We start from the raw sequence: 27,698 nt of genomic DNA, 5'->3' as shown, positions 1-27,698 counted from the left end.
GCCTTTGTGCTCCCGGTTCCCAGCAGACCAACGGGGCCGACAAAAGAAACCGGTTTCCTTGGAAACTTCTCGCAATGAGTAGAAGAAGAAGAAGAAAAAAAAAATCAAAGGGGAGGACCATTTACAGCTGATTTGTTTAGAAGAGGCTCTGAGAGGAAGGATGAGCTTTTGAAGGAGGGGAGGGGGAGAGAAGGAGGATGGTGAAGAGGAGTAGCGACGGTTCGTGTTTGTCTTTGTCTTTGCGCGCATCAGGCCTTTTTGGTCAAACAAACAAGCTCAAAGGTTGTCGGCTAGTGCAGAGAGGAGGATCATGGGTAATCACAGACACAAGCTCCCAAAACATCAACCCTTTCATTAATGTAGAGTGAATATGTCTCACACACACACACACACACACACACACACACCCTCACATTCCTCACATATTTCAAACTGAAACTTCACAGAAAAACATCAAACTGACACACTCCGTTTTTTTGTTTGTTTGTTACTTCATCACCTCAATAGGGCGGAGAAACCGAGAGTTCATGCATCTAAAGCAGAGACTGGTCATGTAAGACAGATGAAAGGACAGGTGGAAAGCAAACGGGAGGGGTCGGGTGGGAGGACCAGAACCAGTACCTTTCTGCTCCAGGGAGAGAGGCTGCAACATTCGGTGGGGGAGGAGGAGCGGGCGGAGTCGAACTGAACGACAGGGTGGAGAGACGACCACAAACGGAAACACACAGAAAACAAGCAAACGACAACAGAAATTTAAAATAATGACACGGGTGAAGGTGAGGACGCGGGGGAGCGTGACGCAGGGGGAAACATACAGCGGTGACATGAGAACAACACGTGAACGCGTCTCCGTTCCCGTCTTTACCTGAGCTTCAGCTAACTGAGTGGATGCATCTCTAAAATGTCTCTCTGGCTGCTTGGATGGAGGGGGGAGGACAAAAAGGGCGCCGTCACTTTAAAAGGACAATTATGGCAAAACTACATTACATTATAAAGAACTGAACAAAATCTGCCATGTGCCGGTGGAAAGTTTTAGCAAACCTGGATTATTAAACTGAGACTGAACTATAGACGTCGGCTGGTTTTTGTGCAAAATACTTTACAGCAGTTTCACATTTTATCGCATTACAAACACAAAATAGAGCAAAATTGTGGAGTGACTTTAAAAAAAAACAACAAAAAAAACGTTTAAAATCTGAAAAGTGCGTTCCATGCAGGTCCATTAAGGTATCTAAAGCTTTGGAAAACTGCTCAAGTTCAATGAGACTGGATACATGTATGGGCTTTGACTGGGCCATTCTAAAAAAACAACAACAACAAAAACAACACTTCCATTGTATGTGTGAGATTGTCGTTTTTCTGGAAGATGACCCTCTGGCACTCTCAATGTCAAATCTTTTGTATCTCTATTGTTATTTTTAGTTTGTCCTGTTTTTAGCTTCATCCCATTGACTCTGAAAGTCGTTTCTTTCCCTGCTGAGGGAAAAAAATAAATAAAATCCCCAAACTATAATGCTGCCACCACCAGGCCCCACAGTGGGAATGTTGTCCTGTATTGCTAAATTTTCTGCCGTTGTTTCGGAAGCCTCTCTCTAACCTATTTTTGAGCTCAGCGCGATTTTCTGATTTGTATTTGTAATAATTTTTGAAAACCAAAGTTCCACTTCCCCAGTTAAGAACTACCAAACTTGACAAGATTAGGAAAACATCGGGAGGTATGAACATATTTGTAAAGAAAAGCCATTACTTCACTTTAAATATTAGATGTTTGTGCAACTTTACGGTTGCGGTTCCACAGATTAGATGTTTAGAGCTGTAACAAGCTGACTGGCAGGACTTCCAAAGCCTAACACATTGATGTATTGATTGCTGTTCTTGGAGACTAACAGGAAAAGATGACGACAATAATCGCCTCACCGTTGTTAGACTTTTGCCCCGACCATCTTGCATCGGCTCGATGAGAGGGGAGGGGTATACGGGCGTGGGGGGCAGGGCTGAGATGGTCACTCTGCGCTCCGTCCTCTGGTGATCTGAAAACGCACACACTTTAATGACAGCATGCAAAAAAAAAAAAACATGATTATGAGAGAAAGCAGAAGATGGATGCACTTGTGATTACAGGTTTTGTGAGAATCATTGATGCGGGAAGCTTTTGATTGAACTTTTGATCGAGTCTTTGTGAGGGTGCATTTACATGCATTTTCCACCGGGGGGCAAAATAACACCAGAATCGCAGACGCTTGAAAGCGGGATGACTTCAAAACAATCGGACTTTTTACCAAGGCGTTGCCTCAAATGTGAGTGAAAAATAAACACAAGACAAAAAAACGTTACTTTTTAAAATTAATTGTAATTTGAAAGTGTAGAAATTGTGACGTGGGGTAAAACCTAAATGTGTAGATATATATAATGTGGGAGATATTTGGGAGATTGAATCAGCTTTGGCTTCTTCCTACTCCTTGTTGAACTGGATCTGAAAGTTTTGCTGTATATGTTTGATTATTCTGTCTTTTTCTTGTTTTGTTCTTAGAAATTTTTTTCGCTTTTCCATGTTTGAAATTTTCCATGTTTGAAATCAATAAAGATTTCATGTCGTTTCAAGAGTAAGTTGGAATAAGACAACATTCGGCAAAACAAAGCAAAAAGAGAACATATCAAAACGAAAAATACGAAAGAAATTAAAGTTGAAAATGTGAAAAAAAGTGACTTTATTTATTAACTGAGCATCAGTTAATACATAAAGTGCGTTTAATGTTGAGTTCTAAATCTGAAATTGAACAGTGACGTACAATCATCCTGAACAACGGCCACGGTGAGCAGCAAGAGTATGGGTCTATGGGTCAGACGCTAACGTCCAGCGGCTCACCTTGGTTCAGTGACCACAGGCTGTGGTTGGCCTGCCTGTGCAGCTCTGCCACACATGCCGGCCGTGTGGAGGGGTGCAAAACATTCCTCTGGAGGCGCCACGGCGCTCTGAAGTGTGCCGTCAGCTTACTCTCCACGTCCAGGTCGGACACCGCTGTCGGAGAAACGAACACAGTGGAAACATCGCTAATTATTCTTTTGCATGAGACATAGGAAGCAATGAAAAAAACAAAACAGCTATCAGTTTGGGTTGCTTTAAATTCCCCGAGTTTGAGGGTAGACACTGACTCAACGTCACGGCTTCTGACCAGGGACGGATTTACAAGAATCTGGGGCCCTGGGCTGGAGCCCGTCTTGGTGCCCTATTCACTAAGTAAAAAGTCATTTACCAATGATAATTACAATTATTAGGTAGTCGTACACATCAGCAGGTATGAACTGATGCATGTTATGCTTAATACGTCCTCTAGTTAATTAGGGCTGAAATGATTAATCGGATAAATTGCAATTAATCGTGATTACTCAATTGCTGAAATAACTGTTGACTAATTTAGTAGTTGATTAATTATTAACTGGAATATACAGACTAAAAAAAATGCCATTTGCTGAAATAAAAAACAACTCCCGACATGTTCAGACTAGTAGTTAAGCCAAAACTGTATGAAAAATGTATACATGTTGCGTTTACGGTGTATTGCATCTTAGACAATCAAGTGTTTATTTTTTATTTTAAAAAATAATTCAATTGTTTATTTGCATCTTTTAATGTATTTCTAATTTTGGATTAAAATGGCTTTAAGTGGTTAAATGAAAAAATCCGTAGAATGTGCCATTTTTTATCGGACTAATCAATTAATCGTTAGAATAATTGATAGATTAATCGATTACTGAATAATCTTTAGTTGCAGCCTTATAGCCAATAATACTTTAACCTGTCCCTGGACAGGTTGATGTAATGAGGAATGATTTAATAGGTCATAAGTTGATGAAAGGCACTTTAGTAATTAACTACATAAATGTCTGATAGTCCATAATTCTGGTCTCACTAATACCAAGAAAGCCAGTCAAACTACAAACCAACAGGAAATTTGCAAAACAACTTCTTTGCCTTCATCAGTGATAACAACTCCATGTTGTTTCAGAAATTTTTTTTACTACAGTTTCAAATAATTTAATATCTTTTACATATATAAAAATCCTAAAATAATACAACTCACATGATTTGAGCTCATGAGTTTTACATACCGTACAATGTTTTCAAAACCTCCATTCATTAAAAAAGTAAAATAAAATAAAAATCTTTGAGCCGCCCCCCCAAATATTGGAGCCCTGGGCTACTGCCCCTGTCAGCCCTTTCTACGGCCTGGCCCAGCTTCTGACAGAAGAGACGCCACATTCTTTGGAGCATGAACACAAAGATGATTGTTTTGGTTTTCCAGGAGATTAAATAACATCTTTTCTAACTCAGGCCACTCAGGTCCAGGGCAAACATGGTGTGTTTACTAAGGCAACGGTATCCATCGCCCGAGGCCAAACAATTGGTCTTAATGCAACCTGATAGTGAGACTTTCATCCTGCAAACATTGACCAGTACCTGACCACTAACACCACCCCCACCTCGAGTTACAGATCTCACATTACTGCAGATCCAAGGAGGCGCTGCGTGAAAGGCAGCACTTTGACAGGAGCCGTTTCTTTATGAAATGCACACTGAGGTGACTCACTACAGAGGAGCAGTGACATGAGAAATGAGCAGAGCAATGAGTTGTGAGTGTGTAAAATGTTAAAAATACAGGAAATCAAAATAAAACTCTCTACAAAGATGACCCCATTAGGTCTGGGTGATGAATTGTTTTTACAGATTAATCAAAAATTTGGTCTTTGAAAGATAGATTTTGGGGGAATTGAATGCACTCCGTGGATTTCCAAAAAATTCAGAGTGATGTCAACCCGTCCAAGGTCGGGTTGGACGGCATTTTTTTTTTTTTTTTTTTTTTTGACGAGTGTTTTACAGCTTCTTCTTATTTGGACCTTGAATTCTGTGACAGAATATTATTCCCGGGCTAAAACGCTTTTTTTTTTTTTTTTACTACGTGAATAAAGTCATAGTATTGCGAGAATGCAGCCATACGACAATAGAGTAAAAAGAATACGAGAATAAAGTCGGAATATTACCAGAGTTTTATGAAAACTCCAGCATAAAAAATAACAGAAAATGAAATGTTGAGCAAATTGTGAAGTTATACTTTGATATTGGTTTTACAGATAATAGTCAAAACTTGATAGAAACACATAATTTTTTAACACATCAATAGCACAACTTTAAAACAATCGTGCAAGTGACTGTGACTATATCGAACAAGGACCTAAACAAACTGAGCTGGTCACATCAGATCTTGATAACTCTAACCTTCTTCTCATTAAAATAACTTTTTTTCTCATAATTTTGTGACTTTTTCCTGGCAAAATTGCATTTTTTTATTTGCACTGATATTGTGATTATATTTTCATAATTTAACAAACAATCTCATAGCCCGGCCCTCACACACCAAGCACAGAACAGATGATTGACATGAAAAACAATTTTTGAAAATATGTTATGTCATTTTGTTTTTAGATAAGGACGTAAGCCCAAAAAGAAAAAGAAAAAAAAATTATCCACACTGTCCAATCAAGATTTCTTTCCGCGATATTTCATCACGGAAGGAAATCCACCCCAATCATTTAGCCTGCTTTCTTCAGCAGCACATCTCTGAGTCTTTTCCCACCTGGTGGATTTTCCCGGCCTCGTCTCTGACCTGCCGGCTCAGCTGAAGCTCGTTCTGTGTGACCCCCGTGTCCGACGGCCCTGGTTCAACACGCTCCTGGTTTGCTTTGTAGCGCTGCCAGGAGCTCACTTTAGTCTCTTTCAGTCGAGAAAGACGTAGCTCAGCAGCAGAGGTCAGGGCGGCCCACTAAACCTCAGCCTGTGGCCGTGGACCCGATTGCTGCGTATGCTGAGTGATTTGCTAACAGCGCTGCTAAATCTCGGACGGAGAGACAAAGGGAAATGAGTGCCAGGAGAGGTACTGAGTTTATCAGAGACAGGCTGATGGTTTCCATGAAACCTGGCTGACCTGAGAAGGCCTCTGTGTGTTGACCCTGCTGGGCTGAGAAGGCTCTGTGTTGTGTCTCCTGATCAGCGCCAGCAGCAGAGCGTAAACAGTCCAGACTGAGCTCAATGAAAACGGCTGATTTACACCACAAGCTACCGGGATACTTAACTTTGGCAACTTATAAACATATCTAAGCTAGAATTTACAATATGTTTAACTCGCATTTTATTACTTTAGATACTAATAAAACTTACATTTTAGGAGATCGTTCCAGTTTGTGGTGACATAAATTAGCACTAGCATGGCTTTGCATTTCTACTGTTCCGTTTTGTGCATTTTAATCTGAGCAACATGTAACAGTCGCTTCCAAAGGTTTTCATCCCCCTTAAGCATTTTATCATGTCACAACCTCAAGCCTCAGTTTAGTTTGGTGGGTTTTTCCCACAGACTTTCTTTGGAATGCAGGTCTGGCCTCTTCACATGCACAGACTGCAATTCTTCTGGGGGATCACTGAGTTTTAAAAAGCCTAACCTGCCGATTCCGATTTTGGACCGCTCCGATTTGTTTTGCCTGAAAATTCACTAAATACAGTGACAAAGTCGCTAAGTTGGATTTTCAGACCTTTGTGGAGGAAGATGAGATCGGTGGATAAGATCGGCTTCACATGTGAGTGTCGGCCGTTTACCAGTCACCCAAAATTAAAGGGGCAGTGTTATGTATTTTCCAACACAATCAAGAAACTATGTTACCTTCAGTTGTTGTAAACATTGCTGTTTGCATCAAATATGACTTAAAAGACATTTGACTACATAATCTAATGCCTTGAAATTGGGCCACTGTCTCTTTAAAAACTCCTGCTCTATCTGAAACTCTGCCTTCAGGAAGTCATCACAACATGGCTCCTCTATTAGCCCTTTAATAACATTTTAATCAGCGTTGAACTGAGAAGTAGCTGCACCGGCTCTCCAGGTGTTTGCTAATTGCTGTCAGCTAGTCTAAAGGAGCTGAGTGGTGGCAGCTGAATAGTTGCCATGGAGATTAAAGGATTTCTCAAACATGCATGAAAGAATTAAGACAACACTTCAGGTATGTTTCGAATGAGGGAACAACATTATAACAAATGAGATAATTTAGTCTGATAAATTTCTATTATCGGTTTCACTGGATTTATTTAGGGGTTTCATAATTTTCTTAAAAAACCTGAAATGTTTTTGTAAGAAAAATAATCTATGTAACAAGTATGCATTACTTTGTGTTGGCCTAACAACTAAAATCCCAATAAAATGCACTGAGGTCAATAGCTACAACGTGACAAAGTGACATTATTACACTTAACACTTCTGCAGTGTAAAAACTATGACTGCAATAATGAATTTCAATAAATAAATATCACAACTTTATTGTAAATAATGAGTTAGTGCTTCCATCTGGCTCTGGTTTAGATTTTAATGAAAACACTGGGGAACCCCCTGTTTCCTGTTTTGCTTTTCATATCATGTGTCACACGAGTGGAGCAACACAAACCCCAACAAACGGCAGCGATATTTCAAAAGTGACACACAGATGACTGCGTAACGACGTTCAGATCAGAGCTGCAGAGAGATATGGAGCCAGAGTTGGGGTGTGTGTGTGTGTGCGCGTGTGTGTGTGTGTGTGTGGGGGAGGAGGGGGGAAGATGAGCCATCCTTTCTCCACCCTGCTGAGAAATGAACTGTTGGCCCTGCAGTGACACCCTCCACCTCTCCGACACGCAAACAACCTATTCAACAACAACAGGGACAGCAGCAGAGCGGGAGCTGCTGCTCTCCCCACCGCTTAGTATCTCTGCAGGTTTGTCATTTTCTAAAATCTACTAATACTTTAGCAAAAACGTGATTATAGGATATATATTTACAAGCAGGAAGTCACTTCCTGTGGTTTGATTGAGGGTCATAATCGACCCCCAAATCTGGGATCATAACCACAATCATCTAAATCAGAAGACTCAAACTCATTTTCAGAGCATTTTGGGTCGTATCAGGATCACAAATGTTTTTAAAGGTCCGGTCGGGTCAGAATGAACATATAAAACCCTATTAACAAACCGTTGAAATATCACTAAATATTTGTGTCCAAATTGGATAAGTGCTTCTGAAAGTTAAATAATATTGAACATCTTCTCACACTGACCAGTTCCTCCAGGAGTTCATGATTGTTTTCCTGATTTAAAAAAAAAATTTTTTGCAAACAAAATCAATGGTTTTCTGGAGCTACTTTAGAAATACTGGCAAGGAATTTTTGCAATATTTATGCATCACAGTAAATGGGATTTTTTGTTACTCGCCCTATCTGGGAGTATAACTTTACATGAAGTGAGGCTGAGGCAGTAGTTTAGTAGAAGTAAGAAGTGCCTGATGTTTTTCACCATTTTTGCGGAAAAGTTTCAATAAACTCAAAATTTTGTACAGGGCCGGAATTAAAAGGATAAGGGCCCTGGGCTGGAGCCAGTCTTGGAGCCCCGTCCCAAAAAACAAAACAAAACAACAATGAAAAAAAAAAAAAAAAAAACACCAAGCATTTTACTCATGCAAATACCAGTACATTAATAGTTAGACAAACATCAGCAGGTTTAAAGCATCCCATGTGACATGACTTCATATCGGCCCCAAAAAGATGTACTATAAGTTCAGAATTTTCTTATATTAGAGTTTCGTATGCATTAACAAGAATGTAACAAAGTTAAAACAATATGGGTCTATGAGTTTTATATAAGGTACAATGTAAATCACACATTTTTATGTTAAACACAAGCAAAATGTTTGTGTCACGTTTTAGGGTTTCAAGTATTTCAGCTTTTTATACATTACTAAAAACGTAACAATATTAACACACTTCATATGAGTTTTATATAAGGTACAATGTAAAACAAGTGTTCATTACAAAAACATTCTTAGTCTTTGCTGCCCCTAAAATCATGGCGCTCTGGGCTACTGCCCCTGTGAGTCATTTCTAAAATCCGGCACGGATTATTGAATTATCTGTTAATTTTCACGTGAATGTCCACAAAAGACTGGAGGGACAGACTGACGCAACTTTGGTGGTATAAAAAATGTCCTTGATCTGATGGATAAAATCATATTTAAGCACACAACTGTTATCTTGAACGTTGTATTTACGTGTCCCTCTGGAGTCTGGACGGCCACGTAAAGAGAAAAAGCTACGGTCGGTGGAGTTTGACACAGGTGATCTAAATAAAACAAGAGAATGAAAATGAGGAAGCACATAGCGAAAAGAACAAAGATCGAAACAGTGGCAGGAGGAGGGACGATCCGACTCTTCACCTTCAACCTTCCAGGAGTTTTAATCCATTTCCTTTTACAGGAATGCTTGCCAGGACAGACGCCCATATGGGGAAGCCTTTAAAGGTAACTTACAGCTCAGCTGTTGCCCCACATGAGCCCAAAGACAACAGACGGGGCTCCTGTCAGCTCATTGACTCCATTCCTTGGCGCTTTCATTCACTCTGACCGATCTCCCTTTTTAGGATGATGAAGGGGCGGTGGGGGAAAGCTTCCTTTTGCTAGCTCTTTCACATTTTCTCCCTGAAATCACAGCATTATCAACTTCAGTTTTCTCCTTTTCCTCCTCAAGCTCATCTGGATGCAGGATTATCCCCCCCGATAACCTGACTGCTGTCAGCCCTGCAGCTCCAGACTGAATCTATTCTGTAATTTAGTCGGTACTGGCCCAGACAGGAGCCGGCTCAACCCCCGCTGCCTCTTCACCTACACTTACACTCTCACACACCTACAATTTGCCAGCAGCCTGGGCGAAGGTGGCTGCAGACGCCTGACGCACAGATCAGAAAGAAACGCCACGAGAACAGGCCGACAGTCTCCCTGTGTCACACTGCAAAAACATAAAACCTTACCGAGTGCTAGCGTCTCGTTTCTAATGCAATTATCTTAGTGCATTTGAAATAAGACAAAATTAACTTACAATTAACTTTTTAGTCAAATACAGGAGCCTGTTTTAAGTCAATAATTCTTTAATATTGATTAAAAAATACTAGTTCAAATGGCAGATGATTTCAATTATAAAACTCGTTTTCAATGTTATCAGTGCCAATGGAACTAGTACTTTTTACCAGTACTAATGAATTATTGACTTAAAACAAGCTCTCACAAGTAACTTTTCAATCATCTAGAAAAATTAGTTGGAATTTATCTCATCTTAAAAGTTACTTGTAAGTTAGTTTAGTCTTATTTCAAGGGCATTGAGATATTTCCACTATAAACAAAACAAAAATATGTGGTAAGATTTTGTGTTTTTGCACTTCTAGCAAGAAATCTTTCATCAAAGACTCACTGACTAAAAACAAGGCCCTATTTCTTGCTGAAAAGTTGCTTGTAGGTTAGTTTTGTCTTATTTCAAGCTCACTAAGATATTTTCACTAGGAACTACACCAAAAACACGTGGTAAGATTTTATACTTTTGCAGTGTAGGAAGTGAAAAAATAAAAAAAATCATCCTTCCTTTTCCAGAAATGTCGCCCTCAGCTCTGTAGCCGCATTACCCTTCAACCTCTCTGAAACATCTGCTCACACACACACACACACACACAGACCTCCCCCTCACCGTCGCCTTCCCCACCCAGATGGTCCGGTCGGGGCCTGACTCGGGTGACCGCTAATCTGAATGCGGTGTGCTGCTGGAGGAGAGGAGGAGTGTTAATCCAAGCCGCTGACCGCCTAACCCACAACCAGGAGGTCGAAGAGGCAGCGCAGGATGCAGGACGCTGGCATCCTTCAGCTGAATGACGAGATTTAATCTACATGCACACTGAACAATTGCGACCAGGTTCTGTGCCTAACATGAGAGTGAATTTAACGGATGGATTTCTACAGAATGACGATTGAAGTCGCTTGAAAATTCGTGAAACGAAGGTTAACGACTCACCTGAACGCCGACAGAAAACAACAAGCCCAGAAAAACGCCTAGCAGACGCTGGTCGGAATAAAAAGCTGCAATCTGATGTCACAGCGTGAACTGACCCACCCTGGTGAGAGTGAGCTGCTGGAGAAAGTCCACTCTGACGTCTGATGGGGAAAAGACAAAGACCAGAGTCCCCGTGCCAGTAAACACACAATAATACCCGTCTGCTCGTTAATCCGCTCTGAGCCGTCATGTGGCCAGCTGATCGCTGCTGCTGCTGCTGATGATGATGATGAGCGGCTGCAGCAGGTGGGCTGCATGATTGTTTAGACTCTGGAAGGAGTCGGGCCTCCGGCCTGCTGGGGTAATCTGCTAATGGGAAAGCCTGAGTGGAACGACTGCAGCGGCTTTGTTTGGGATGGAAGTTGGTGAAATGTTGAGATGTTCATGGTGGAAGTGATGAGTGCGAACGCATTCAGCCAGAGCTACCGTTTCACCAAGCAGCTACTGCAGATGCAACAATGACATGGCTGATATCGCCCTCCTCTACGCCTATAGGCTCCTCTGGTAGAGACGTGTAGAAAGTCTTGATATTTTATCGCAGCTGCGTATATAAATATAAAGATACACCTGATTTATTGGGACTTTTTAGATCCGGTAATAAATGCGGATTATGTTGTAGAGAAAAAAAAAAAGCAAACAAAACCAAAACATTTCTCTATGTGAATTTCCCCACACTAAATTATGTCACTGCCATAAAAGCTTATTTTATCTGAAGGTTTTTTTTTCTTTACACATCTTTACCGGTGGCGTCTGCCACTGCCAAGTGTAACTTTACTGCTCTTGCATCAGCTGAGGGGGGAAAATGATTTCAGATAATAAAACCGCAGACAGGGCTGTAGAAGAGCAGGATAAAAGCAGAGCGTAAAAGTCTGCCAACATCTCACTCTCTTTTTCTACTCAACCGTTTCAAACGTGGGCTGTATTCTTTTTTTTTTTTCTTGTTTCTTTGTTTCACCTGGCCTTATGTTGCCCCTCAGCGGCCCGCAGGTCTCACGGCCCAGCTGTAATCAACTCACCAGCTGACTTCCTGAAGAGCTCAGAAAGCAGCCGGTCATTACGCGTCTGAGAGGCAGAAGGCCCCCCGCCTCCCACCTCAGCTGATTTTATTCAGTCTGGCCAAGAAAAAAAAAAAGACGAGAGCCGTTTCAGTCGACCGCTCCTTCAAAATGAGGGCGTGACATTACCACAGCAGGAAAAAACCCCCCAAAAAAAAACAAAGACACGCAGGTGTGTAGGATTGTTCTCGCACAAAAGAAGGCCTGCTTGAGTTTCCTGACTCGAGGTCAGGATGGACGCCGCTGCCAGCGCTGCAAGCCCACACACGAAAAGTCGTCTGGCGAGATCCCACCAGCGCCCCGGGAGACGTCGCTTTAAACTCGGGGTTTTTTTTTTTTTTTGGGGCAAGTGCCGGGACCTCCAATTTGCCTGTCTGCCCGTGTGCCGGGAGGTAAAAGAGGAGGAGGAGGAGGAGGAGGAGTGGAAGTGAGGAAATGTGTGGGTGGGTGGGGGGGGGGGGGGAGAATCCCGTCAGATATCAAAGTTTCCACTAAGAATGAGGAGAACTACCATGACCTCACCTTCAACACAACGCTCTGCTGATGTCAAGCAGCGAGACAGATGTAAAGCCATAAATATTCAGTCCATCAACACAACCTTCGAACAAGCAGCTCGCAGAGAGAGAGCTGAGCGCATTTCGGCGCCTGGAAGGGTCGTCCACCATTACTACCGACATGAAGCTCAAAGCTTCCAGTCTTTGGAAAAGGTCAAAGGTTGAGGGGAGGGCGGAGGGAGGGGGGGACACACCAACCGACTGAGGCTCAATAACCAACAAATTTCTCAAATAGATAAAACAGATGCAGATTTTAGCAAGTTTTTCCCCCTCATGGATTAAATCTGAGATTGGTTTTAAAAAGATATAAGGTCCCTGGGCTGGAGCCAGTTTTGGTGCCTTATCTACCAAAAAAAATTATTTTATTCATATAAATTATAACATAGTAGAGCAACACACTGGTGGGTAAAAACTGAATGAATTTTTTGATTAAAAAGTCTGGGAGGAGCCTACATGTTGATCTAGAACGGATGTATTTCAATGTTATAATCTTCAATTTCTATTGATTTAGTCATTGGTATCGTTTATATATACACAACATTATTAAAACGCCTCACTTGATATGTTATATAACTTAATGATGATTTATATCAATGAGTTATTGATATATCATAACTTTTTTCAAGTTACTGATATAACTTGATAGAAATGTTAATGATATAAAATATGCAATTGGAATAACAGCATGTTTTGCAATTTTGGTAAAATATGCTTTAATTAAAAAAATGAACAAAAAAAGTTTTTTGGCCCCCCCAAAAAACTTGATGCCCTGGGCTACTGCCACTTTTGAGCCTTTTTATAAAGTCTGGCCCGAGACAATAATCAGTAATTATCATTTTCTTCTCACTATTACTTTGCAAACTGTTTCTCTTTTCTTTTCTTGCTGTTTGCCTAAATTATTTCCCACAAACAGCATCCCACAGAACAACAAAATGCTTTATTTTGATGCATTTTTGTAAATGCTTTAAAATAAAAATGGCGGCTGTTTAAAAGTGACCACAGACGTCCTATGGTAAATATTCACTGAACATTTTTTAAGTTACGTGTTTTAATTAGCGCACTAAGGGCCAGAACGGCTCTTTGGTTTGAAGAGCCCTGGACTATAAAATATCTAATGTTATCGATATTTAAAACACACACACACACACACACACACACACTGAACCTGACCGGGTTCTGGGAGCCCGGTGCTGTTCCAAAAACCCTCCAGAAGAGAGGTCAGCGCTGCTCCCGGCTGCGGACGAGGGGCGCCGTGTGAACGAGGCCTGCTTTCTCAGCTGCTCCGCATTACTGCTACAAAGTCTGACAGCAGGCTGCGGTGGCTTTGAAATACTTTCCATTCTGAACCCTCTGGAGTGGGGCATATTGTGGAGTGGGCTCGACGCCAGCGAGTGGATTTCTCTTTCCCCACGAGGAGGGAGGAGAGCGGCAGGCGTTCAACGTGTTTAAATGTCTGACGTCCTCAGAAACATTTCCCTCGTAAAAACCTTCCCCGCCTGTGTAATGTTCGCGGGAGTGTGCGGTGGAGGTTTACTGCGCAGTAATGAGCGGGGCTATTTTGTCGGGAGGGCTATAAGATGTTTATGATTGACTTTGAATTTAAACAAAAGTTTGACACCAGCGACGAGGAGGAGAGAGAAGACGAAGGAGCAGCATTAAAAAAAAAAAACGGTGTAGCAAGATGCTGTGTTTTCCTAGCAATCTCCAGGCAAAATCTGCTGCCGAATATTTACTCCAGATTAAAATTAGCATCAAGCAGCTGGAAGGAGCTTCCTCTGTAGGTTTTTCCTAAGAGATAGGGTGAGGAACTCCGTCATCCATGGGAGATAAGCTGTTCCTCCACACTGAAGGACTCGAGGGCCCAGAACAGTCGGACTGACGAACTGTCCACGAGTGGTCACCAAGTTTCTGTAGGTTTGTTTTTGCACAAAACCTTTCATGGTCCATAAGACACGAAGCTGAAGTTGGTTTCCGATTCGGGAAATGGCTAAAGGGCGATTCCACCTAATTTTTCACTACCTTCCGCATCTTTAATCGACTCTAGTTTAAAAATTGCAACACCTAGACTCTTCAAACCTGGACTGGATTATTCTGCTCTAATAGCAGAATATGTAGAACCGTGTTTGTGATTTGTGAAACTGTTTTCCGATTTGTCAAACGTCAATAAAGTGCGATTTCAGATCCTTCTATGCATCTGGATCACACTAGAACTTCTCTAATTCCAAAACTGCAACACCCAGAGAGAAAAAGATTTCACAAATCTCAAACACGGTTCTTGGAAATTTCTCGGAAATTTGAAAATTGAAAAGTTCTCGGAATTGGAAACAAACTTCAGCTTCACCCATAAGACCGACCGAGCCAAGCTCCTGTGAAACGCCTCCCGGCGCAGGATATGTACGGTAAAGTACGGTAAAGACGGCGAATGTGGCAGAGACCATCGACAATTACGAATTCACAAGTTTGTAGGAAATAACGATTGATGAGCTTTTATTTTCCACATCATCGGAAAACAAGAGCAGAAGGCGTCGGTGGAACATTCATCCGCGGCGTCAAAGCGGAACCGGACTGAGGGAGGCTAATGTTTCAGTAGGTACATCTTCCTGGCCTCAGCCCCTCAAAACGATCCATTCTGCTCTGCGGCTGAGAAACCAACTCATGGAAGTTGAGAAGCGATGTTTCCCCGCATAAACACGGCCACAAAATCCAGAAGAAAATAGAAGGCACCTGTGAGTATGTCTGTTTTTAAAGACATCAGTACAGCGAGCAAAACATTTTTAAATGGTACAACTGCTGTAGCCGTTGCATACGCAGAAAAAAGTTTTTATTTTAACAGCGGGGACATCTACTGTTTGTGGGGGAAAAGTACTGACACGCTGGCTTTACGATTACCTCACTACATAACCGCTCCGTCAATCCTAACCTCGCCTTTACGTCTGAGGATGACCTCTGAATGACCTCCCAGCCTGTCGGAAATACAAACACTCTGCCTCCTGTTTACCACTCTGTGACTCACTGCTGCGGCTGCTGACTGACAGAAAGAAAAGAAAAGTAAAGTAAAGGACGTTGAGCCCACAGAGGCAGCAAATTTTAAATTTCAGTCGTCTACATGCACACTCGGCAGGGGCGACCTTTTTACCTACTGACCTTTACACACCTCATCATGATGTCTGCATACAGACAGGGAGGTCAGCTCACGTCATTAAACACTCGAGTAAATCACCAGCTCATTGGACTCACTGCACTTATCCTGCTCTGTATCATCACGTTCTGAAAATAATGGCCTTTGTCTATTTATTTATTTATTTATATATATTTTTTTTGCCAAAAGGGAATTGGGTAAAAAAAAATTGGCAAAAAATGATTTTAGGAAGGTGACGATAAGATAGAAACAAATTAGGTCTAGATGACGAGTAAGCAGATATTCAATGTGAACGGTCGTTGCCTCGACAACACGAGGAACTGATTCTGAGGTCTTAATCCATCACTAATTGGCAACAAAAAAACAAAGCACGAAAAAAAAAAAAAAGTCACAGCCTGTTCTCGAGTTTTAAAATTCCCTCGGCCTTTAAATCAGCACGGGGCTCACTTTACAGCCCCGTCCTCCCGACTTGCCGCAAACACACCCTCTCGTACAACATCATTTAACGCCGTTTGAGGTCACAGCTGACTCCCATTGGGATGTAATGGCTCTCCCGCCGAGCTTGGCCCGTTTTGGCCAGACCTTTGAAGTGCTCGCGCACGTTTATGCAAAAGCCTCAACAGAGGAGGAGGAAGGGGTGTGACGGGTCCTGGCCCGCGCTCAAAGGGGCTCTCAGGTACGCCGATTAGCTTCACAGCGGCCTTTGATTTCTTTGGGGTTTTGTTTGGTCTGCGCTCCCGTCTCGCAGGCAATTCTTGAGAATGAATTGGAAAAAAAAGCGCATTCCTGGATTTAGTGGAAATAAAGGTGGTAGACCACAAGGCAGAGTATAACGGAAAAGCCTGAAGTCAGAACAAGAGAAACAGCAACACGAGCAGCCGCCTCACGGTCCGCTGCGCCGGCGGGAGCCTGAGCGTTTACGGGAAGACCGCAGGACTCAAAACGGCGAAAGGAAAGCGTTTTTTGGGGATTTCTTTTGTGGCCACACAGGATGTTGCGAGAGCACGGCGACTTTAGTCGTCCACCGGCCACAAAGCCAGAAACGATGAGAAAAGAATAACAAACCGGATTAAATCTTTCATCATTCCGCACCTCTGCCAAACCAACACGCTCAGAGGAACTTTTTGAAGCTACGGTTCTCCTTCACAGGGCCCGGCTACCGGAGACGCCACGCGATACCGATGCAGGTCCGTGAGCGTGACCTTCTTGTGGGTGTGAGTCTGACGTCATTCTTGTTTTCATCTGAACATTTGAAGGAATTCAAGAGTATTTTAAAAACACTCTCCTTAAAATAGAGGGTCAGGGGCTTGGGGTATATAGGACGGGAATGTAGGGGCAGATATGCTGAGAATACTCATCCTACCCAGGGGGAAGAGGAGCACACATACCCAGCATGTTCAACTTAAAAAGAGTAATGTGACACTTTTGAGTGATGTATATTTGTTAAAGAAATTTGATCCAACAATGAGTGTGTTCACCGTACTGCACTGCAAAAACACTAAATCTTACCAAGTATTTTTGGTCTAGTTTCTGGTGCAAATATTTCAGTTCACTTGAAATAAGACAAAGCTAACTTACAATCAACTTTTCAGAAATATACAGGGGCTTATTTTAAGTCAATTATCCCCAATATTGATTAAAAGGTTCTACTGGTATATTATTTCACTTATAACATGGGAAAAATGTCTTGTTATAAGTGAAATAATCCGCCAGTGGAAATAGTACCATTTTTAATAATATTAAGGAATTATAATGTACCTAAGGCAACGTCTCTTTCTAAAACGGGTTGTTGTTTTCGATAACATGCAACCGTTCCCAGAAATGTTTTCATTCACACGGAAACGACGAGAACGGACTCGAAAATTCTGCTTTTACTCTCCCAGACCTGCAAGTGGCGCTAATCAGGAAGTACGGGACATGCGCATAAAACCTCTACAAGTAGAAGTAAACAAATCAAAGTGCGTCTGGAGTCTTTTGCAGAACCTTTTGTGAGGTTTTGTGAGTCACTCTGGTAACACCTTTATTTTATTTTAAAATGTTTTCTATTGTTTTAATTCCTTTGATGCTGGACTTGTCTTTAATCTTCCGTTTGGCATGTGTCTTGAGGGACAACAATAAACGGGCATTTGATTCATTGAAATATTTCTTTTTGACTTTTTAAGATTTGCATTTGAGCAAAGCCGAATTGGATCTTCATGTTAAAGTTTTCCTCGACTTAAATTCTTTCTGCATGCATATTAATACCAGGTATGCAAGAAAAAAAGAAAAACACGTTAAAGTACAAAACATCATCATCATCATTCTTGAACAATGCTGACTGCCCATTAAAAACAATAGGGGCATGTAATCTGCTGCAGTTCATTCATCAGCTTGTTGTCAAGAGCATAGAAAGGTCAAAGGTCAGAAGCTACAGGAAGGTATGGAACGACTGTTTCCAGAAACACAGAGGGTAGAGAGACGTGTTTGTCTGTATGTTCAGGTGTCTCTGTCCACAGTGGGACAGAGGGACGGCTAAAAGGAGCCCTCATACATCTGGACGGTTGCTTGGTGACCATGCCGCCAGGCGGAGAGGAAGACGCAGACTGCTCTGAAAGCGTCTGGAGGGTTTAGTTTCAAGAGATTTCCTCCACTGCCTCCTCTACAAACACTGAGCCGTGTCGACCTGAGACTCTGGTTTCTCCGGTTCGGCGGCATCAGTCATCGCTCGCATGGAGCAGAAGAATCAGCACAGACGGAGAGGAAACCCAGACAGGAAGTGGAGCACGCAGACGTTGGGGGATGCCGCGGTTTGGGAAGGAGAAAGACGAGGGCCGGGTTTGTGACGGTGGGACTGCGGTGGAAACCTCCCTTTAACCATCTGAGGTCAGCCTTGCAGGCGGGTGACCCGTTATGTGTGTGTGTGGGAAAGTCATTAGGAAGGAGTGGCATTGGTCTGGGGTTGAACCGTCCCTCACACCTCTCTCCCTGATGGCGACTCGGCCGAGGCAGGAGGGAGAATAAACTGGACGTCTGGCAGTCATCAGGGGGAGGGATGGAGCCAATCCAGCAGTGCTTTCACTGGAAACAATGGAGGGGATCAGACCGAAGCAGCTCCCGGTGGCTCCCAACGCCACACCCAGATGGCATGACAAGCTGTTCATAGGAAACTGGCGAGTCAAAGTCTACGTTAGACCGTGTTTTTGGGTTTGTTACATGAAGGCTGACTGGGAGGTTTGAGTGGGAAGATCAACCCTCGCCCAACCCGCCATTCCCAGACAGACTGGAAATAAACAAGACTCTTTCTATTGATAGCCTCTCTGAGTCAGCACACTGCTGCAAAAACAAAAAGTACCCCCCCCAAAAAATAAAAAAAACACACCGCTGCAGAAAATTACAGTGAAATGGTGAGCTGGATGTGGATTAACTGTGGACAAACTCCACTTATCGCTTGACAGCGTTTCCTTTACGAACGTACGCAAAACTTACCGCTAATGGCGCTATTGCCGTACAATACTATGGAATAAAGAACACAATTAAAATCACACATAAGTTTTTATTTTCACGCGGTAAGTCATTAAAACAACATCCTGGGGGCGTTCCGTGGTGGCGTAGTGGTTAGCGCGACCCATGTTTGGAGGCCATGAGTCCTCGACGCGGCTGTCGCGGGTTCGACTCCCGGACTCGACGATATTTGCTGCATGTCTTCCCCCCTCTCCTTCCCCCTTTCCTGTCAGCCTACTTTGATATAAGGGACACTAGAACCCACAAAAAGACCCCCTGGAGGGGTAAAAAACCAAAACATCCTGCATTAATGTTTACACCGTACGGCCAGACAGAGATTTTAAGCGGAACGGCTAAAGCAAGTGAGGTGGATTAGCATCGCCTGCCAACAGCTGATGACATCTGACTGTGGACTATTGTCTCGCCTGCTCAGACACTGACTGTCATTGCAGTCATGAGACTGTCATGCAGCAAACATCTTCAGGCCTCTTCAGTCAGAGGCCTTTTCAAATGAGTTGGAAGACTGACTGCTGCTGGAGGTGCTTCCTGCCTACAGTATAGCCGTCCGCAATTAATCTTTAGCATCACATGCTTTGTACACTTTTATTTGCAAAATCATTTTGATTCTATTTCTCAGTTTACACAGTACGTTGAAGACATAAAGTTCCTATTAAAAAACACTCAGTTTTGTGGCTGTAAAGTAACAAAATATGAAAATATCTTAAGGGGAATAAACCCTTTTGTAGTGCAATTAGACGTAACCTCCAGTGAAGGTGTGCACTCGCTCTTTCACAGTTCATGCCTCAACTGTGGAGCGGAAACTCCAGAGGACCCCTGCAGTGAACCGTGAGTCCTCTGCACATTGTGCATGTGTGTGTGTGTGTGTGTGTGTGTGATCAGTGGCGGGAAATTACCAAGCTAATGTTTAAAAGAAAAACAGATTGGCTCCAGATGTACTTTTAAGTTCTATTGGTACTTACCTATTGATCATAAGCAGGAAGCACCAGAGGGTGGAGGGGACATGGAAGGAGAAAGATAAAAAAAAGAGAGAGAGAGAAAGAAAACATAATTAGTTGATTGCAGGCAGGATATCGGCTAAACATGTCATTTTAACCGAACACAGTTTTTCTACCTGCGCAGGCTAAACCTCAGGAGAGCGCATGAGAGTTTCATGGCGTCGTGTTTCATGACATCAAACCGGAGCTCTGCTTTCTGCTCCCTGATAAAAATCTTATCTTCCAAGCCGGAGAGAGGAACCAAAACCCCTCCCTCTGATCTGAAAAATCCCCTCTCCCGCTCCCCTGAGTGTTTGACGGAACTTTACGGATGCCAGACTTGGGCCTCACTCGCGCGCCGACCGCCTCGCTCTGAACGCGTTGTTCCCCCGAGGGGAGTTCGCCGAGACAAAGAGAGAAACGGTCCAGAGAGGAGAAAGTAGGCCTGACTCTTGAATAGCCCCCGCTGGCCCTGGAGGGATTTTTCTTTTCTTTTTTCCCCCTAAGAGCTTTGTGAACGGCAAACTAAAGGAATGGCTGCCTATAGGCAGTGAAATCACAGCAGTCATTGGGTTATTATGCTACGAGGGACAGGCGCCATCCAGCTCAAAGAGCAAAATATGCTTTTGGGGCCATAAAGCTGGAGCTAAAGAGCAGCTTTGCCCTACAGAGAGAACTGCTTTATCCTTTTCTTTATAAACTCCTCCATGCTGGTCAGGCCTTTTCTTTCGTACAGCACGTCTGGTTTACTTCTTACGCTCCGACTTGACAAAATCTGCCCACTATACCGGACTGCAGCAGCAGCACTTTGGTAATGACGGGTCCTGTTCTCCTTTCAAGATGTATAATTAGCGGGCGCGGTGAAGAGGCACGGCACCCCGTGACACTCTGCAGGACGTGTGGCGACGGTTTTACACCAGGAGACGTCTTCGGCACAAATTAAGACGCAGCAGCGTCCGCTAGGAGTCTGGAGGCGCCGATGGGAGCCCATAGGTCTTCAGGATGCTGTTTTATTGGGAGATGGATGCATCTGGATTTGTTGGCTGATTTCCAGTCGCTCTGACCTGCCGATGCCAGATTGAGCTGCTTCAGTAGAAGCGCAAGACGTAAGAACAGCCTTCAGAAATGTTCCCTGTAAAACCGAGATCTGTCTTATCAGCGATCTTGTCGTGAGCTAGAATCTGGTGATTTCAGCTCACTTTGACTTCTTCACTCAGTGGCAGCATCGGCTTTGAACAACTCTGTGTCTGCTGTTGAAATGATAAAGTCTTGCTCTCTCTCCCTCTCTTGCAGTATTAACAATGAGTTTGATACTGCGGTGTATACTGATCGCAACAGACAGTTACTCGTGTTTCCTTTACGTTGTGAGCAGAAAAATAGGTTCTCTAAAAAGCACACAACCAGAGCCAGCGAAGTCAGTTTTAGACCAGCACAGCTTGTTTCGAGGGGGGAAAAAACGTATCTTCATCCACTCTTGCTTGTTTCTAATGGAGTCCAACCTCCCCCAGACGTTTTTTCTCATAAAATGGCAGTCAGAGGAAGTCGGACCGAGAACCGAGAACCGGAGATCAGGCCCGAAGTTTTACACTTCAACTTTAGTGCCACACGTCGCTTTGCAGAGTCAGCACAGAGGCCGGGAGTATAGACCATTACATTTTCCAGCAACAACAGCAGACATCCGAACTGAAGCTGTGAAGCGGAGCGTACGCCGCTAAGATAACAACTGGCCCCCCGAGTGAGGCCGAACTGTTATCACCGATCCTGGATTCTCTCAGGCTCAACAGCGGAAACACGTCCTTGCGTTTCCTGTCATTTCACGCCGAGTCTCGGCTCGACCGGGAACACGGGCAAAGCGAAACGAGGAAAAAAAAAAGAAAAAAAGAAAACAAAAAACATTGAAAGAAATCATGTGGGAGCCAAGAGCTGGGTCATGATCATAACAAGCAAGTTGGGCTCTTTTCCTCCCTAATGCACCTGTGGGAGCTGCAGCCAACTAATAAAAACATGCAAGCCCTTAAATCTACTCTGCATCACTTCCCAAAGGTCTCAGCCCAGGAGAGCAAATCAGGGCTGGAAAACATAACATCTGTTTGCGGCGCGCTGCCGGCCGCCTCGCTTCGGAGAGATTGCCATGGAAGTGTGGAGTCGAACTTCCCGGCCGAAGCCAGAGGAGGATCTGCTGCTCCAGCTGAACAAACAGCTGAACTGCACAGAGCGGCGTAGGGAGGGGTGTGAGTGTCAGACAGCCAGGAGTGGCTGCGTTGAGGGCCTGTGTGTGTGTGTGTGTGTGTGTGTGTGTGTGTGTGTGTGTGTGTGTGTGTGTGTGTGGAGGATGGCTGTCTATAGAGGTGAGCCTCACCCTGACCTTCTGCATTTCACCTTACCAGCAGCAGCGCCGATAATACACCAACAGCAGCAAAGAGAAACACAAAAGAAAACTACAGACGGAGTGAAATGATGATATTAAAACAGCTTGGAAAATTATTCACACCCCTTAAACGTTTTCATGTTACAGGTTGCAAACACAAACTACGATGAACTTTGATAGATCAAAACACATCAGGGAATAGTTGTAAAATTTTGGTGGGGGAAATGGTACTTAGTCTTTATGTTTTTTTTGTTTTGTTTTAGATAAAAAGCCAGAGGTTACGGGATTCACAAAACTATGGAGGACCAATCCTGCCATAATTAAGAACAAATACAGAAAAATATACATAATTATGAGGGGTGCAACGATTGCAGTTTTATGGCCAATCGCCAATTATCTTGATCTTTAAAAATCCTGACCTGCCGGTTACAATTTTGATCTATACAGATTTTTATCATCTGAAATAAAATATAGCTGAGTTGGTAACAGTGGGGGAGGCTAGTTGAATGCAAATGTGCAGACATGCCAAGACAAAAAAAAGAAAAAAAAGAGAGAAGCAGATGTCACAAACTCTTATCTTGTAGGTTTAGCTTTCAAGACGTTTCATGAAACAGCAAGTTAAATTTGAAATGGGCTGAGAGGACTGGCCAGAATTCAGCAGAGCAGCAATGACTGGTCACAGAATAAGGAAACGTCAAGGTTCGATTTGTGTAAAAGTTGCGACGACTGGCGAAAATCGCCAGTCCGCGCAAAATCTGCAAATGATGCGTGAGTGTGCGCTGATGGCTGCGATCGCAACGTCGCGACTTCCAAGAGGGAACCTGTCAACTGCTTTTCACATTTTAATTTGTTCTTTAATCCGTTAAATAACTCTTCACCTCCAACTTTACAAGTGAAAGAGTGAAATTCGCTCTAATCTGCGGGTGTAGAGCGAATTCTTCTGCTCCGGAACATTAGCTGGAGATCGGCACCAGCACCTCCTGACCCCACTAAGGGACAAAGGTAGAAGAAAGTGGATGGATGGAGGGTGTATCAAATGGAGGCCCGAACACAGTTGACTCTCATTAAAATTTGTAATCACAGCAGAGTGGAAGCTGGTGTCACTAAGCACCGCGTGTTTTTGAGCTGCAGGCGGGCATGGAGACGAGGCTGCTGATTCAGCGGCTTTGGTTGCTCCGACGCCTCAGACAGGTGTCAGAGAGAGAGAGAGAGAGAGAGAGAGACGCTGCTGCCACGCCGGATTGTTATTCTGGGAAGCTAACCCTTCTGAAACACTGGCTATTATTGCCGCTCGTCCCCTCCCTACGGAGCCCTCTAGGGGACATGGGGAATTTTTTTTCTTTTGCGTTACCTCGCAAAACTTTTGCGTTCCCTCGCAATACTTTTGCGTTACCTCGCAAAACTTTTGCGTTCCCTCGCAATACTTTTGCGTTACCTCGCAAAACTTTTGCGTTCCCTCGCAAAACCTTTTGCGTTACCTCGCAAAACTTTTGCGTTACCTCGCAAAACCTTTTGCGTTACCTCGCAAAACTTTTGCGTTACCTCGCAATACTGTACTGGTCAGTTATGCAGCATAATTGAATACTGCAAGCCTTTCCTACGGTGGGCGCCGTACTTTCTGCTTTAATATAAGGTTATGTGAGGTATTTCCATGAATTTTAGTATCTTTTTGTGAAATATCTGAAGTTTTATATCTTTCTTTAGGATAGAAAGGCACCACAAACCTACGATATAAACAGAAACCTTCCGTAAGTAGGAAAGAAATAAAAATACATTATAATTTGGACTATTTCTGAGTAATTATCGCGGGTAATAAATCATCTGACAGTTTTGATTGTGTCTCTGTTGTGTTCTAGTCTGAATGGTTTAAAGAGCTGCTTTCAGTGCCGCTCCATCTTCGCCTTAACAGACATAAACATTCAGTAAAAAATGAATCGATTTTCAATCAGTGTTTTGCACCAAACAGTTAATAATAATAAACACGTTTTCACTGAGGCTCTGTAAGAGCCTTATGAATGAAATAAGTAATTATTGATATGACAGGAGCAGCGGCTTTGACACTTAGGTGTGTCGACGTGGGAGTGACGTCACCAGGTATGAATGGGAAGGATACTGGCTTTGTGTGTATTAGGAAGCGGTGAGTGGGGCGGTCAGTCCTTGCAAAGTTTGGAACCTGATCATCAAAATGGAATAAATCGATAATTGTGACAGAACAAAGAAAAGGTTTGGAGCTGATTGATACACGGACAGATGAGATTCCCCGAGTTAACCCAGTGCGGCCCTTTACCATCATTAGTTTGTCGTGTGTTTAATAATAAAAACTTGTTAACAGTAAAAACTGTTTGGTGCAAAACACTGATTGAAAATCGATTTATTTTTTATTGAATGTTTATATCTGTTAAGGCGAAGATGGAGCGGCACTGAAAGCAGCTCTTTAAACCATTCAGACTACGAACACAACAGAGACACAATCAAAACTGTCAGATGATTTATTACCCGCGATAATTACTCAGAAATAGTCCAAATTATAATGTATTTTTATTTCTTTCCTACTTACGGAAGGTTTCTGTTTATATCGTAGGTTTGTGGTGCCTTTCTATCCTAAAGAAAGATATAAAACTTCAGATATTTCACAAAAAGATACTAAAATTCATGGAAATACCTCACATAACCTTATATTAAAGCAGAAAGTACAGCGCCCACCGTAGGAAAGGCTTGCAGTATTCAATTATGCTGCATAACTGACCAGTACAGTATTGCGAGGTAACGCAAAAGTTTTGCGAGGTAACGCAAAAGTTTTGCGAGGTAACGCAAAAGGTTTTGCGAGGGAACGCAAAAGTTTTGCGAGGTAACGCAAAAGAAAAAAAATTCCCCATGTCCCCTAGAGGGCTCCGTACCTCCCCGATATCGAAAGTCAGCCAGGAGGCAGAAACCCAGCTTTTCCTTTTCTCCTAAAGCAGTAAACCCAATTGGAGCGATTTAAAGAGAAAGCGTATAGGATTTCCCGGTGGCGGTTATTCCCAGGGGTGTAGAGTTTCATTTGGAGTCTGGCGTTTTGCTTTTTGAGCCTTTTGTTTACAGCTCCGGGAAGCCGAGCCTCCACCTAATCGCATGTACGTACGACAGAAAAGCTTCCTCTGAGTCTTCCGATCGCCTAATGAAATTAAACACCGAGTTATCGACCGTCGTGATCAGTCCAATCAGAGCCACACGAGGTCCAATTTCCCCCAGACAAGCAAGTTAAATTGCCGTGTGTGTGGCGGCTGTGGAAAAGTGCTCATCCCTTCAAACCTTCACAGATTTGTCACAACCGCAAACATTTTCTGGGGCTTTATGTGAGAAAAGAAAGGGCAAGAAAGAAAAAAAAAGTAAAGAAGTGAAAACCACATTTCATTTTTATTTGTCCTCACAATTATGCAGTATTTTGTAGGCACTGTAAATGTTAGGCAATTAAGCTTTAAGTGGAACCATTCCTGGAAACAAAACAGCTGTTGTTGAGCAGCTTGAAGAAAAATGACGACACATAAGTGATCACAGAGTCGACTTTATTTGGTTGTTATTTTATAACTTTCTTAGCTTCCTTACTTGCTTCCATCAACACCTAAAGAAAAAAAAACCACCTGGTTGTTTTGGTAGCTGAGCTCTCTGCTCCGTCCAGCCGCTAATTACCCGGTTTGTCTCCCCGTCTGATTGTTCCTCTGCACCGAGGTCACAATGGGTCTTGGTGAAAGACGTGCAAAACGCTCCGTCGAGCCGAGCGAAAGCCGCACAAAACCCTCTTTCTTAAAAATCACGCGCCGTCATTTGAACTGACGGTGAGCCGCGGCGCTTCAAACGATTAGCAAACGGATCAGTTAGAGCTGACGAATTAGACAAGACGAACAAAGGAGATGTTTAATGATGAATTACTCAGCAGCTGCAGTTAAAACAGATGAACTACAAGAAAGAAAGAAAGAAAGAAAGAAAGAAAGAAAGGGAAAAAAGGGGCTTGAAAGGGGGTTCTTAATAAGTGAACAAATAACCACAGAGACTCGACTGGGCAGCGGAGTTTTCAATAGACGAGAGAGGGAAAGTGTGTTTCTTTGTGTGTGTTTAGCATGCGCGAGCGTCCACATGTCTGATGCGGTGCAACATGGAGGCCGCTCCCCACGGGAACGGGCTTTAAAGTCAGGAGCCTTCCTGAGCAGACGAACCAGCGGGGCGGACAGGAGCGTAAGGCAGAGCACATCAAAGCCGGCTCTCACAGCTCCTGTTTATGTTTCATTTTTTTCCCCCTTTATCTGACGATCAGTTTGCTTCCCTCGCGCTCTCTCTCTCAATAATCAGAGGATTTTTTGACCTTATATAGATATGGCAGCTGCCCCACTCTCCAATAGGCATGCCTTCGCAGAATCCAGGGGGATTGGAGGATGCTCCCAGGAGTGTTGCCTGTCTATTCCCATAAGGGCGGATTTAGGAAAGAAGTGGGCATACGGGGCTAATAAAGGGAGGAGGAGGGGGCATCTTCAAAAGGCCGAGCAGAGAGAGGAATTTCTTCATTATGCTCCCATAACTTCATAAGCTCTGCTCTGTATTACGCTCCAAGAAAGCCTGCTGGATGTTTTTTTTTTGTGGTTGGTTAGCGGTGGCTTTGTGTAGCATTCACACATTAACCCAAGTGTGTGAACCGCAACTTAAACAACAACTTTACATCTCTCGCTCTTTCTGTTGACAAACACACGCTGCATCGCAATCCCTTAAACTCGGGGTTTAGCGCCGACCGGCGGCTGCGGATCCATCTAGCCACACATTTCTGCGCCCATGGAGACGTGTCACAATACGGAGGGCGTTCCCGGTTTGCTAAGCGGCGGAGATGTTGGGGATGGAACGGGAAGCTTTAAAAACAACAACAGATCTTAAAAATGATTGAGGAGGAAGAGTGACACTTCATTTAAAAGGGTCCTGTGCAACTCGAACCGATGGCGGCTTGGGGAGCGTTGAATCGCCGTTGCGTACCTCAACGCATCTGCAGGTTTCAGCAAGTCCAATTTAATTCTTTTAAAGATCTTTTTAATGCTACCTGAAATTAAATTTAAGACAGAAAAAAATATAAGCAATGGTTGTATCAAAAATAGCAAAAACCTTTAATGTCTGGGGTCTCTTTGTGACTCTTGACAGCAGTTTTGTGTT

General features: G+C 43.2%; 1 protein-coding gene across 5 annotated transcripts in view; it reads right to left on the bottom strand.

Annotated features, from left to right (window-relative positions):
• The window catches only part of nhs (NHS actin remodeling regulator), a 71,199-nt gene that overhangs the window by 10,203 nt on the left and 33,298 nt on the right, over positions 1–27,698 (bottom strand). The window contains exons 2-4 of one of the 5 annotated variants that reach the window (XM_023339676.1): positions 2,867–3,019; positions 1,918–2,045; positions 866–916 (exon numbers count right to left, since the gene is read on the bottom strand). In XM_023339676.1, the coding sequence (XP_023195444.1) occupies positions 866–916; positions 1,918–2,045; positions 2,867–3,019 (332 nt within the window). Of the gene's footprint in view, positions 1–621; positions 685–865; positions 917–1,917; positions 2,046–2,866; positions 3,020–27,698 lie in introns of all 5 variants that reach the window. The other 4 variants (XM_023339678.1, XM_023339675.1, XM_023339677.1 and 1 more) reach the window with 4 other exon arrangements.

This window comes from Xiphophorus maculatus, chromosome 9 (assembly GCF_002775205.1).
Source record: "Xiphophorus maculatus strain JP 163 A chromosome 9, X_maculatus-5.0-male, whole genome shotgun sequence".
NCBI lineage: Eukaryota > Metazoa > Chordata > Actinopteri > Cyprinodontiformes > Poeciliidae > Xiphophorus > Xiphophorus maculatus.
This window is presented reverse-complemented; position numbering and strand designations above follow the sequence as displayed.